Source organism: Pipistrellus kuhlii, unplaced genomic scaffold, assembly GCF_014108245.1.
Source record: "Pipistrellus kuhlii isolate mPipKuh1 unplaced genomic scaffold, mPipKuh1.p scaffold_m20_p_4, whole genome shotgun sequence".
NCBI classification, from domain to species: domain Eukaryota; kingdom Metazoa; phylum Chordata; class Mammalia; order Chiroptera; family Vespertilionidae; genus Pipistrellus; species Pipistrellus kuhlii.
In genome coordinates, this window is record NW_023425540.1 from 72,088,319 (window position 1) to 72,102,154 (window position 13,836).

At 59.8% G+C, this 13,836-nt stretch overlaps 1 protein-coding gene across 4 annotated transcripts in view; it reads left to right on the forward strand.

Moving 5' to 3' along the window:
• The window catches only part of CUX1 (cut like homeobox 1), a 349,872-nt gene extending 337,548 nt beyond the window's left edge, over positions 1-12,324 (forward strand). For all 4 annotated transcript variants that reach the window (XM_036408967.2, XM_036408966.2, XM_036408965.2 and 1 more), the window contains 9 exons: positions 3,662-3,789; positions 4,521-4,587; positions 5,300-5,412; positions 7,926-8,042; positions 9,345-9,428; positions 9,978-10,034; positions 10,413-10,493; positions 11,174-11,238; positions 11,539-12,324. In XM_036408967.2, the coding sequence (XP_036264860.1) occupies positions 3,662-3,789; positions 4,521-4,587; positions 5,300-5,412; positions 7,926-8,042; positions 9,345-9,428; positions 9,978-10,034; positions 10,413-10,493; positions 11,174-11,238; positions 11,539-11,608 (782 nt within the window). In that variant the 3' untranslated portion in view covers positions 11,609-12,324. The remainder of the gene's footprint in view (positions 1-3,661; positions 3,790-4,520; positions 4,588-5,299; positions 5,413-7,925; positions 8,043-9,344; positions 9,429-9,977; positions 10,035-10,412; positions 10,494-11,173; positions 11,239-11,538) is intronic.
• Positions 12,325-13,836: the final 1,512 nt, after the last annotated feature.

Below are 13,836 nucleotides of genomic sequence, written 5' to 3' on the forward strand. Positions count from 1 at the left end.
GGCGCAGGAGTGAGGGGCCGGCACCTGCCGCACAGGAGTGCTCCACACTCATCCCGGCCGCCTAGGGACAGACGGCACAGAGGCGAGAGGGTGATGGCTACTGTGTGAGCTGCTCGGCTCCCTCAGAGCTCCCCGCGCAGAGAGCCTTGTGCCCTTAGCGGCCCCAGAGCGCCTGCCTGGCTTGCAGGTGGCTGACTGAATATCACAGAGTCCCCACCCCCCGCCCCCCACAGCATCCCTGGCCTTGCCCTCCGACTCCAGCTGTGATAAGGTTCTGCATTTAATGAGTGTGCAGTCAGAAGTCATTCTTGACCTTAAGTCATACTACAGCCTCCTTAAGTTTTTACCTTGACCTTGCTTTGCTGTTTCTCCCCTCTGGTGGTCCTCGAGGTCCGAGCAGTTGGTGACCGCTGCTCTAGGAAGCTTCTCAGATTTGCCCAGAACTTTCCTGAGGGCAGGAGGCTGCCTTGGGCCGTCTCACAGGGGCTTCTGCCACCTTGCAGAGGCAGGAGTTCTCTCCCCCCTCCCTCCCACTCCCCGCACACTGCTCTGCCTACCGGCCTCTCTCCTAGATGCAGGCATCTCCCCCAGCTGCAGACACTCTGTTTTGCATGCTCCATACTTCTGAACACCCTCTCGTGAGCACATCCCCTCACACAGTGTCTGCCCACCGTGCTGCCCCCTCTGGCATCTGTCCAGAGTGGTGCCCAGGTCTCCCCGCCACACCCTGCTGCTCCCTGCTGCACTGCTGTTTGACCAAGCGCTCTCAGCGGTTCACTCCGCCCTCACCCCGCATCCCGCCTTACCCGCTGATGCCCTCTCTTCAGCTTGGCACCTTATCGCACTTTCTCTTGATGTCCATCCTGCCTCCTGCTTCCTCTCCTCCAGTCTTTCCCCGGGCAGCTCTGAAAATGTCAGCGCCCCGGGAGGCCCTGCTGTTCTCCCCGCAGTGCCCTCTGGGCTCCCACACCTGCTGCCGGGGGTCAGCCAGCCCCGGGCCCTGAGCTCTTGCCAGCCTGCATCTCCCACCTCAGGCCCAGGGTCCAGCTCCCCACACAGAGGTCCCCTTAGCTATTCACTGGCATATCACGGGCAGTAGAGCCAAACCACGCTGCTGCTCACCCATTCCCCGGGTCAGAGCCAGTTCCAGGCATGGAGGAGACACACACACGTGGTCAGTCTCCTGGCCTTATCCTCCCTCCGGTGCAGAGTGACAGGCCATCCCTGGGGCTCCCAGACAATGTCCAGGTCCTGCCATTGCAGCCTTAGGTCTGTGCTTTGAAGGGCCGTCATTCAGTCTGGTCCCATCACCTCCACTGCCCGGCCTCTTCCCTGGGGCTCCCGGGCAGCCATCCTCCATGTCTGCGGTGAGCATGCAGCCAGCCCTCAGGTTCACGCACAGCCACCTCTTCACTCAGCCTTGCACCCCTAGAGACCAACTTAGCGGCTAACCCAGTGTGCGGGGTGCGTCAGCGGCGGCAGCAGCAGCAGAGGCAGGCTGTCCAGGCCAGTTTAACAAAGCGCCCTGGCACCGCGGGCTGGGCTGCCTGGGATGAAGGGCTGTTGTCAGGGCCCTCACACATTCACGGTGTCATGTATGTGCTCAGGCAGGGACCTGCAGCAGGCACAGACACAGATACACAGGAACACCTGCCTAGGGTCCCCACCTCAACCCTGTGCACACAGGTGGCTCTAGAAGCTGCAAGTCACTCCTACCCCAGGGTCCTGGCTGAGGCAAGGTTGGATGGCCACAGGCTGGTGACAGGGAAAATATGCAGCCCACAGAATCATCTCACTGGTGTTTTATCCAGCCCTCCTGCCATGCTCCCCTCTGCGCCCTGCTGCGCGCACACCTCCGGGGACACGGGCTCGCTCTGCTGGGCAGCAGTCCTTTGCTCCACAGGTTCCCCCACCTCTGCCCTGTCTCTTCTGTCCCCCGGGCCTCTTCCCTGAAAATGGGATGCTCCTCGCCTAGCCTTCTCGGGCTCCACACCTCCATGCGTGCCGGGGTCTGTCTACCCACCCCCACGGTCAGTCACAACACCGTTTGTGGATGTGCTCCTGATGTGGCTGTCCTTATGGATGCCCGTGGCCAGAGCATTCCCTCTCACAGCTCCTCTCCCCACCTCACCACACCCTCTGTCCCCCTCACCTCCTAAACATGTGGTGCAGCAAGGTGACGCTGCTCTTCAGTCCCATCCTGCAGGTCCGAGACCACAGGACCCACCTCCAGGCCAGCGGGTCATGGCATTGGGGGTCTCTCTGGGCCTGTTGCCCATGGGGTCTGCTTAAAGCTCCCGTAGGCCATCCAGGGCCTACAGGATCCCAACCCTGCACCCACAGGCCTCCCCCTTACCTTGGCCCTGCCCTCGAGGTCAGTCTCTTCCCCCAGCCCCACCTTGGACCCTCACTTCCACCACCACCACTTACCTGCCAGGTACGAAGAGGTATCAGTGATGTCTAAAGGAGGAAATCTATTCAGGATCTGAACCATTTGGGCCTTCCCCCGTGTGGGGAAGGGCTTAGACATAGCCCGGTGGACACCCTGGGGCTGGCCTCAGGCTGGAAGCCTCTGTTCGGTTCTGGCTGACTGGCCTGGGGTGAGGTGTGTAAAGGGTTTGGCATACAGCAGTCACCTAGGAGATGGAGCAGGTGAGGGTGAAGCAGGACTCAGTAAAGGAATCACCTGGAAGGCACAAGGGCCCTGCTGGTATTGCAAAGCCTGGAGCCTTTGGGCATTTCTGAGACCACAGTGCCCCCTAGTGGCTATGCAGTCCTTCCAAGGGCAGCACTCTGTGCCTCAGGGCTTGAGCCTCCCTCTCTGGGGAGGTTTGTTGTCACCACTTTACAGAGGAGGCCCAGACCAGGTGGTTCCGCTGCCCAGAGTCACACAGCCAGCCAGAAGTAGGGCCAGAACTCAAATGTGGGTCTGCCTGGCTGCCAGCCACCGCTGTCCGCCCTGCCGGAGGCTGCAGAAGGTTCCCACGGGGCCTGGGCTAGGAGAACACCCCCACATCTCCCCGCTTCCGCAAGAGCAGGGAAGTGGGTTTGCCTGTTGGGAAAGACACTGTACACTTGGATGGAGGAGAAAGGGACAGGGGATTTCTGGGTCCCCCCATGCCCCCCACGGTGCTGGAGCCTGTTGGGTGAGGGGCTTTGGTGTCAGCTCCAGAGTTGGGGCCCCTCACTCCCCCAGCCCTTTCTTGGTCTGAAGGAGGCCTGCCCACCCCGCCCTGCACCTCAATACCTTTCCCCACCACTGCTCCCCCCGAGGCTCTTCTGGTCACTGACCCGGGCAGCAGCCCTGGAAGAAGCTTGGGCCTCCTTGCCCTGCTTAACAGGCAGAGGGTGGCCAGGCTCACCCAGCTGGTCATAGCAGGGCCAGGGCGGACCGTGTTTCCTAAGTCCTGGGCCTGGACTCCTTTCCTGACCCGGGGTTTCCTGAGCACAGAGAGTTCTTGGGGCCAGGACTGCCCCTGGTCCTGCCGGCTGCTCCGACGGCAGTCCTTCGGGCAGAAGAAGGTGGGGAGGGAGCAACCGGCACTCCACTGTGGCCCCAGGAAGTCCTGCTTATGGACTGGTGGCTGGAGAGGCAGGGAGGGGACAGGCACCCTGGGCCCCACCAGGCTCCCTTTGATGGCCGTGTCTTCTTTGGCTGCAGGGCGCTGTGCAGAGCTGCAGGCCCACGTCACCGAGGCCATGGCCATGGTGACTGAGCAGAGGGAGCTGATTGCCCGCCTGGAGCAGGACCTCAGCACCATCCAGTCCATCCAGCGGCCAGATGCCGAGGTGAGGCCCTCTAATCCCTCCCCCCTCACCACCCACTAACAGCTCTATCTCTCTCTGGGATTTGCCTGCTCACTGCACCTGGAGGCCCAGTTCAGGCAGAGGCGTGCCGCCTCCACCTGGCACAAGCACCCTCAGGCCCTGGTGTGGCCCCTGCCCTGGGGGCTCTGGGCAGGAGCAAGGCCAGGATTCACCCACCCATCTCACAACAAGAGGACCTGAGGCCCAAAGAGCATGGAAGGCTGGAGCCCAAGGGCCCTTGGAGGTCATCACATGACCCCCTCATTTTATTATTTTTTTAGTTTCTTTATTGATTAAGGTATCACATATTTGTCCTCAACCCCCATTCCAATTCCCCACCACCACTCATGACCCCACCCCCCTATTGTCCTTGACCACTGGTACCCCCTCACTTTATAACTGGAGAAATGGGGCTCAGGAGGAGCTGGGCCGGCCCAGGGCACACAGCAGGCTGGCTGGCAGGACGAGGGACGCCAGCGGCTGTTGGCCAACAGGGCTGCGTGGCCAGGTGAGGGCCCTGCCCTGCTCCAGCTTCTGGGGTACACTCGGTGGCCCTGCCGTGAGATGTGGCCTCTCCAGGCCCTCCTGTGGCCACTGTGTACCTGCCCTGCCGCCAGTCCACTCCAGCTGCTCCTTGCCCCTCGTCTGCGTGGCACCTGAGAGACTGTTCCATGCCGCATGTGAAGACCTCCCGCCTCTCCTCTCCCCCGCAGGGTGCAGCCGAGCTCAGCCTGGAGAAGATTCCAGAGCCCATCAAGGAGGCCACTGCCCTGTTCTATGGTGAGGAGGGGCCGACCTGACCCCCAGGGCAGCCGTGGGCCAGTGGGGAGCAGGGAAGGGAGGAGAGGTGATGCAGCCAGAGCCCGGGTTCCAAAGAGCACGCCCCTCCCCCAGAGAAAGTCAGGGCCCCCATCCCAGCAGTGCAGCAGCCACGATAAGGAGGGTGGAGCTCCCCACTTGCCCTTGTAAGCCTTAGTCTGTAATGCGCCCTGAGGTCTTGACCCCCGTGGCCCTGCCAGTGGCCTGTAGAAGGCTAGGTGGGTGGTGGTCAGCTCCCCGGGAGGCCTTGGCATGGAAATGCAGCCAGAGCCCCCGGCGCTGATGGAGAGGTGGCTCCTCCAGGCTGGAGGCCAGAACCTGGGCGGGGATACTCGTGGCTTCCAGCGGGGTCAGTGGTCCTTCGCTTCCCCCGGAGCTGGAGTCGGACAGATGCAGGGGTCTAGGATCCAAGTTCAGAGTGATGGGGGGGAGGGGGGGGAGCCTGGCCCTCACACTGTGGCAGGGCCTCCCCTCCCAGGGCCCCTGTTCTCATGTCATCCCCCACCCCCCCTTTCCCCAGGCCACCCTCCCCCGACCTCTCGTCACCTTGTGCTTAGACACCCAGTGCCTTCCACTTGGCCAGAGCTCCCTCGGGGCTGGGACCACCCAACCTGAGGGCCCACTGCTAGGCTCTGACTCCTTCCACCCCAAGCCACTCTCCCCTCCTTCCTAGGACCCATGGCGCCAGCCAGCAGCACCCTCCCCGAGGGCCAGGTAGACTCACTGCTGTCCATCATCTCCAGCCAGAGGGAGCGTTTCCGGACCCGGAACCAGGAGCTGGAGGCTGTGAGTCACATGCGTCCCTCCCCTACACTCCTTAGACCTGAGGGCACAGTGGGGGACACTCAGGCTTGGGGGAGAAAGACGTGTCACAGACCCAAAATCGCAGAGGGATTCGATTTGCTCTGTGCAGTCAAGGAGGGCTTCCTAGAGGTGGCCTGGCCACGCTGGGCTTTGAAAGAGGAATCAGGCGCCCAGGGTAGAGGAGACACGGGGACAATACACCAAAAGGGAGTGCAGGTCAGTCCAGGGCTACCATCAGAGCACAGCGCTGTCAGGCGAGTGCCCACAGCCAGGTTGGGACCGGCAAAGGATTTCAGCAGGGGAGCAACACTGCCAGGCTGGGGGGCAAGAAGGGTCACTGGGGCAGCTAATTGAGGACAGGAGGCTGGGAGTGGTCATCCTCATCCAGGCGGAAACGTAAATGAGGTGGGAGGTTGGAGAAGCAGGGCGGGTGGAGGGAGGAGGGTCTTTGAGACGACAGACGCAGGGTCCAGGGATGTGGGTGCTCTGTGAGGTGAGAGAGCCGCTGGCTGAAGCACCTGGCTGGGCCTCCTGGAGGAGCAGCATGAGGAAGGTGGCTGGTCCAGGTGCGTCTGGGCCTTGGATGTGAGGTGCCTCCACGTGATACATGAATGGTGACAGTAGTGCCCGCAGGAGGGCTGTGGTCTTGGGAGAGTAGGGAGCAGGACCGGAGAGAGTGAGGACGGAATGCAAGAAGCAGGAGCACGCAGTTTCTTGTAAAGCCTCCAGGTGTCCCCTGGATGTAGATACTGCATCCCGATTGCGGAGGACCCACTGACAGACCAGGGAGCACCCAGAGTGGCACCATCTGGCTCTGGGGACTCTGCAGACACACACACACACACACACACACACACACACACACACACACACACACCGTCATCCCATAGAGCCAAGCCCCACCCCGATCGCTTTCTGAGGAAGAACAGGAGCCAGGACGTTCCCGTCCTTTTCAGAGAGCCTCTGCCTGAGCTGATGATGGGATGTCTGCACTCCTCCTCTCCAAACACAGTCCCCCGAGGGTTCCAGGCTCAGACCAGGGAAGGCAGACAGTGACTAAGCACCCCCTGCGGGCCAGGCCCCGTCTGGTCCAATGACAAGAGTGGGCCAGATCCCATGGGACCCTCTGACCCCGGCTCATGAGGCATCAAAGGAGGGATGTTAGGGGGCTCCCCTCACCGCTGCCCACACGGGCAGAGGCCTGGGAACACCCACACGCCCGCCAGGGCCTGCGCAGCCGCCCTGCGGAATGCTAGGCAGCCCTCAGAAGAAGGCCTTCAGAATAAATTACAGGGGAGAGACCAAGTGTTAAGTATTCTACCTTTTGCTTTGAAAATCTAGACTTTTTATCATGTACTTTTTAAAACTTATGGCAAAACACACACAACATGAAATTCACCATCTTAACAATTTTTAACTGTACAGTTCAGTGGCATTAACTACACTCACCGCCATCCATCTCTAAGACTCCTCATCTTCCCAAACAGAAGCTCTATGCTCATTACACACTAACTTCCATTCCTGCCCCCCCCCCCCCCCCCCCCAGCCCCACTCTACTCTGTTTCTGTGAATGGCTATTCTAAGGACCTCATGTGAGCAGGATCATCCAGTGTTTGTCCTCTGTGACTGGCTTATTTCACTTAGCATGATGTCCTCAAGCTTCCTCCGTGTGGTAGCATGTGCCAGAGTTTTCTTCTTTTTTATGGCTGGATCGTATTCTGTTGTCTGGAGAGACCACAGTTGTTTATCCATTCACCTGTTGATGGACACTTGGGTCACCCGTCTTTGGCTACTGTGACTAACGCTGCTAGGAATGTGGGTGTGCAAGCAGCTCCGAGTCTCTGCTTTCAATTCTTTGGGGTGTATCCCCAGAAGTGGAATTGCTGGATCGTTTGGTAATTCTGTATTTACTACCATGTCCTTTTTAGTGCTGTTTGAATTGTTAACAATGTGAAGAAAACACCTACTTAAGGATTTGAATAAAATTGAAAAACGAGGTCCCATTTCACCTTGCCCCTAGGTTGGCAGACATTAAATCACCTGGTGTAGGATTCCATTTACATGAAATGTCCAGAAGAGGCAAATCCATTGAGATAGAAAGTAGATTAGTGCTTGTCAGGGGGATAAGGGAAAAGGGAATGGGAGTGACTACAGACAGGTTATTGGGGTGATAAGATGCTCTGGAACTAGGGATAGAATTGTGAAGATTTTTTTAAAAAACTGAATTGCAAACTTTAAAATGGTGATGTTTATGCTATATGAATTATGTCTCGATAATGATTTTAAAAGGCTGACAATACCATAAACAAATAAAACATGATGAAACCTGACCCACGAACCATGACTTCTGCCTGAGGAGGAAAAGGGCCTTTCCCAGAGCCGGAGAAGGGTCTTAGTAGGTCCAAGAGGCTGCAGGTCGCGGAGCAGTAGCTGTGCCAGCAGGGAGGCCTCTCCCCCCCTTCCCCGCTGGCTCACCCACCACCGCCTGCCCACAGGAGCACCGCATGGCCCAGCACACCATCCAAGCCCTGCAGAGCGAGCTGGACAGCCTGCGTGCCGACAACATCAAGCTCTTCGAGAAAATCAAGTTCCTGCAGAACTACTCTGGCCGGGTGAGTGCCCTCCGCGTTTCTACCCCCGGTGTACCAGGCAGGAGAGAGGTAGTGCGGGCACTCCGAGGCAGGGGGGCAGGGCAGTGACCTGCTGGGCAGCACTGGGCTCTCTGGCCCCCTCTGCCTGCCAGCTGTGCTCCCTGAGCTGGGAGAGGCCCCCACAGGGCCCTAGAGGAGGCTCATGCGTCAGATCCCCCCAGGAGGTGGTGAGGTACAGCAAGAGGCAGGAACAGGGGGTGTAGAAGAAGCTGATGGTGTGCACCATCTTGTTGGAGAGAACCAGCCGCCCCTGAGGAGAAAGCGGGGTGTGGAGCGGCTGGTTCTCTCCAACAAGATGACGGCACCATCGGCTTTTTACATTTGTTTAAAACCGTACCAGAATTTGGTCCAACATCCCCCCAAAACAATCCAGAGAACAGAGAGGGCCCTGGCAGTGTTCTAAGTGGTCACGGTGTCAGCCCGGCACCAAAGGTTCAGGTCAAGGGAGCATACCTGGGCTGCAGGTTCGGTGCCCAGCCTGGTTGGATGTATGCAGGAGGCATCCAATCCATGTGCGACTGTCTCTCTCTGTATCTCTCTCGCGCTCATTCTTTCTCTGTTCCCTCTCTTCCTGTCCTTCCACTCTCTAAAAATCAATGGAAAAAATACCCTCAGTGAGGATTAACAAAAAGAGAAAGAACAGAGTGGAAACCTACTCACTTGATTCTGGGCCCAGGAGGGCTGCTGCTGGCTTCTCTCAACCCTCAGGCTTCACAGGGGACCACCTCATGCGAGGAAACCCTTGTGTGACTGTGGAGAAACAGAATGGGCGGGACACTTCTGATGGGGCCTCCCTGAGGCATGACCCTCAGCCACTAGCCGCCCATCCCACCATTGGAGCTGTTCTTGGGCCACCAGAGGGCGCCCAGACTCTGTGCAAACCTGCGGCACACACCTGGTGGCTGGCTGGGGTGTCTCTGCCTGCTCCCCACAGCCACCCCACACACTCCCAGCAGACGCCTTCTATTATAAGTCCACCTCCTTGCATGGGGCCCAGCCCTGTCTGTCTTGTACATTCCAGCCCGTGTCTGGGCCTTCGTTCCCCATTCCTGCCCTGAGGCACAGAGGCCCTGACCTCCTGGGAGACCTCGGGCCTTGGCCAGCGCCCCTGGGTCCTGGGCACCAGCCACATTCTCACCGTCACTCTGGGCCCTTCCCCACCTCCGCTGTGCGGCTGAGGCTCCCTGCTGATCCTGCCAGCCTTCCCTGGGCCCAAGCTTCCTGTTGGGCCCCCGTGACTGGGTCTCCGTTCTCTCCACACAGGGCGGTGGCAGCGATGACACAGAGCAGCGGTACTCGTCCCAGTATGAGGAGCGCCTGGACCCCTTCTCCTCCTTCAGCAAGCGGGTGTGTGGCTGGCCTCAGGCCAGGCAGGGCAGGGACGCTGGAGAACCCGCCCCCTCACCTGGCCTCAGCCCTCCCTTACTCCCACCCCACCAGGCCACCAGGGCCCCCTGCACCCCACTTTGGTGCCATGGAGGCCCAGGTCCACCCTGGGTGGGCGCACAGCACCCAGGACACCTGCCTGATGGCTCTGTGAGAGTGACAGTGAATGGATTAACCACGTGCACACTTGGGGTGGGGGCAGACAGACGCACAATGAGCTCCCAGTGTCAGGTGACCTGTAGTACCCCCCCCCCCAATCTGTGTAACTCCCTCCCCCACCTCCCAGGCCACAGAAGTCCTGCCCATAAAGACTCCCATAGGCAGGATGGGCCACCACAGAGAGCAGGAGGCAGCTCCCCCTGGGAGGAGCCTGGGGCGTCACAGACTAGGACTGGGCACCGGGGCGGCCCCCGGCACTCTGCAGGAACAGCGGGGCAGGGTCCCTTTCTGCAGCGAGCGTGGCCGGGCGGTGGGGTCCTGGGGGCCCTCTCATTACCCCTCCCACTTCAGGAGCGGCAGCGGAAGTACCAGAGCCTGAGCCCCTGGGACAAGGCTACACTCAGCATGGTGAGTGCCCCCTGGGTGCCCACCTGCTCTGGGCCATCAGAGACACCAACCGATGGCCACCTCACCACCTGCCATCCAGTCTGGAGAACCTTCCAGGACCCCCGACTCCTCACAGGCCCTTCCAAGAGCGGCTGTGTGACCCAGAACAGGTCCCTCCCCACTCTGGGGCAGCTCTTCTCGCGGTACATTCTGGAATCCTGCTGCCGAGGATGCCATTCTTTGAGGTCCCTGTGGCCCCAGTTCCTGGCCTGTACCTGCCCCTCCCTCCCCCTGCTGCCCTGGGGCCTACCCTGCAGGAGCCGGGGCAGCCCTGCAGGGGTCGGGGAGAGGATGGGGAGGCCTGTCCCACTCCCGCTCCACACCCCGCTTTCTCCTCAGGGGCGGCTGGTTCTCTCCAACAAGATGGCGCGCACCATCGGCTTCTTCTACACCCTGTTCCTGCATTGCCTGGTCTTCCTGGTGGGTGCCTCGGTGGTGGTCAGGGCTGCGTTCATCAAGCTCCCGTCACCTCCAGGGCAGAAGGACCCAGGCTGCCCCCGAGCCCCACCATCTGCTCGTGGCCACTTCTCTCCCCTTGGAGGGCTTCAGCCCGGCCGGGGATGACAAGCCCACCCACGGGCCCTCTGGGGCGGCCTGGCGGCTCTGTCTGGTCCTGGCGGGCTTGGTGAAGGGAGGGCTGCTGAGGAGTCTGGGGAAGGCAGGAAAGAGGGTCTTACCGACCCTCCTAAGGGTCAGCCAGGTGGCTGCACCCCGGAGGGACATCCTGTTAGTGCACAGCACACAGGCCTCATGCCGCCTGCATGTCCACTGAGTCGGGGAGAGGAGTGTGGGGTGTGCCTATTGGAGGGCCCGGCCTCGGACCCCACCCCCATTGAGGCCACAGTCCAAATGGCCCCTATCCAAAGTCCGCTCTGACCCAGGGCCCGGCAGGTCCTAGCCTTGCCGGTGGTATACCCAGCATGTTAGGGTGATGCTTCCATGTCCAGGCCTGTCTGGCCACCTTGGAAACAGGTGGGCACAGGAGCATCTCTAAGGCCCACCAGCCTGGGGTCTGGGCGCTGAGCACGCCCAGGGCTGGCGGGGAGCCAGGCGTGCCTGTGCGGCAGGACGGGCGGCTCACGGTGCCTCTGCCTGGCCAGGTTCTCTACAAGCTGGCGTGGAGCGAGAGCATGGAGCGGGACTGTACCACCTTCTGCGCCAAGAAGTGAGGACGCCCTGAGGGCCCCACCCCCCCTCCCGCTCACCTCCCCGGCCATGGCTCCACACTGAGCCCCGCAGCACCACTGAGCTCCTCCTCTGTTCCCTGTCCCCCCAGCCTTCCACCATTGCCCCACTCTGGTTCACCTCACAGCCCCCCAACATGTCTGCTGCCCTCAGCCCCCACCCCATCACGTGGTGCTCGACCCTGGAGATTTCTATGCCTCCATTTCTCCCTCCCCCACCGCACGCACACACTTCACTCCTTTTTGCACGCGGCCACAGCAAAGGTTTCTGTGTCCCACAGGTTTGCTGACCACCTGCACAAGTTCCACGAGAATGACAACGGGGCCGCGGCTGGGGACTTGTGGCAGTGATGTCTCGGAGCCGCCCCGCTCACAACAGCGATGACTGCACTCCCCACCCTGCTTATTCAGCTGCTTCTGATCACTTAGGCTCCCCTAGAAATCCCCCCATGGAAACTGCCCCTGCCCTCCCCTAAGTCCCCTTGGGCTCCCTTCAGAGGATGTCTCAGCCCCTTCAGGCCTCCTAGGTCCAGAGAGTCCCACGGCCCAGCCAGGCTGAGCCACGTGGTCTCTCAGCCCATCTCGGGCTGGTGATCTGACCTGGGCCCTGCCCACAGCCTGACCTCTAGCCCTGGTAGCAGGGATGCTGTGACACCGTGTTCCACTGTTTCTGGCCGTGGCTAAACCACTTGGGATCCCCTGGGACCCATCACCACCTCCTAAGATGTAGGGGACCCTTCCTCACAGACCAGGAGTCTTTGAGTCCATCCTTCCCCCCCACCCCCTACCCCCCCACCCCCGCCTACCTTTGTCACTCTACCCCATCCCAGACCCACCGTGATTTTTGCTTTATTATTTAGCAAGGTGTTCTGGCTTCTAGGTGAGGAGTCTGCAGTGAGCACACCCCATGCCAGGGGCTCTTCAGGCCCAAGGGCTGGTCTGAGGGGCCCAGGGGCTTCTTGGCCAAGCAGACACCCTAGCATGGCCACCTCGGGCCACTGACAGCTCCTCCTGCATTAAATTTGCACTTGCGTGTTCAGCTTCGAATAAACATATGGTTGCAGCCACACTGGTACCCGTGCCCTGTGCCTGGGGATAGGAGAGTCTGGCACTGCCCCTGACACACAGAAGGTCTCTCCCCCTTTTTCTGTCCAGGAATTCCATGGTTGGGTTCAGAGCTTTGCTGAAACCCAGACCCATAGTGTCTGAGTTCTCTTGAGCAGACCAGTAATCCAATCAAAAAGAGAAATCCATTCGTTAAAAAAACAAAAAAACAACCAAAAAAAAAACAAACAAACAAAAAAACACAGCTCATTGGTGGTGGGTGTGGTCCAGCAATTAGAATGTCAGCTCCCACACTGAAGAGTTTCATTCCCGGTCAAGGGCATGTAACTGGGTTGCAGGTTCAACCCCCAATCCCTAGCCCCTGTCAGAGTGCATGCAGGAGGCAATCAATTGATATCTCTCTTTCTCTCTCTCTCTCTCTCTCTCTCTCTCTCTCTCTCTTCCTCTCTCTCTCTTCCTCTCTCTCTCTCTTCCTCTCTCTCTCTCTCTCTCTCTCTCTCTCTCTCTTCCTCTCTCTTCCTCTCTCTCTCTCTTCCTCTCTCTCTCTCTCTCTCTCTCTCTCTCTCTCTCTCTCTCTCTCTCTCTCTCTCCTCTTTCTCCCCCTTGCTCCTTCCTTACCGTCCTTCCACTCTCTCTGAAAAAAAAAACAATAGAAAAATATCTTCTGGTGAGGATTAACAAAAAACAAAAAGTCAGACTGTGGTTGAATGTGTGACGTGAGTTGGATATGTGACATCAGCTCCTGGGGAACCGCTGCTTCCTCTGTGTGTCCCAGAGTCCTGCTCTCCTGTCACTTCATGTCTCTCCCTGTCCCTTTCCCTGGGTCCTGCTTGCCATGCAATTGTGGAGCCCATGCCCACCAAGCCCCCGAGTGCCAGCCTTGCATAGGGACACCTCTGAGCCACAGGTTCTGGGATGCCAGGCCCCCAGCCCCACCCCACCCACCCACCCGAGGAGCTTCCTCTTAGTCTGTGGTGATTGGCATTCACTCCCTGGCCAGGTGGCCTGAAATGCTGGCTCCATCCCCAGCTCTGCAGCCCCCGTGGGCAGAGTCCCCGGCGCTCTCCCTGTCTGTCCTGAACACTAGAACTTGTCCATCCAGGGCCCCCACTTTGGGATCCTACCCCAAACCCCTCATCATCTGCCCCATCACAACTTCCTCCAAGACCCCACAGCCTCCTGCCCTCAGGGACCCCAGATAGACCTATCCTGCCTAACCCCGATCCCTATCCCAGGACAAAGATGCTCTCAACCAGTCAGCCTCTCCCCTCCTCCCCTCCTCCTTCCCCAGCCACTTCCACATTCCCCACTAGTTCCTCCTTGTACGTCAGAGCCACTAAAAGGCTGGCTCCTCCTCACTTCCTCCTCCCTGGGATCGGATTTATTGTCCTGTCCAGGGTTCCATACCCAGGACCCTCTCTGGCCAAGGACAGCCCATCAGTGGATCTCAGCCCACTACTCAGAACCAGGTTAGTCCACTGGGAGCCAGGTTCTCCCATGTCCCAGGGGGGGGG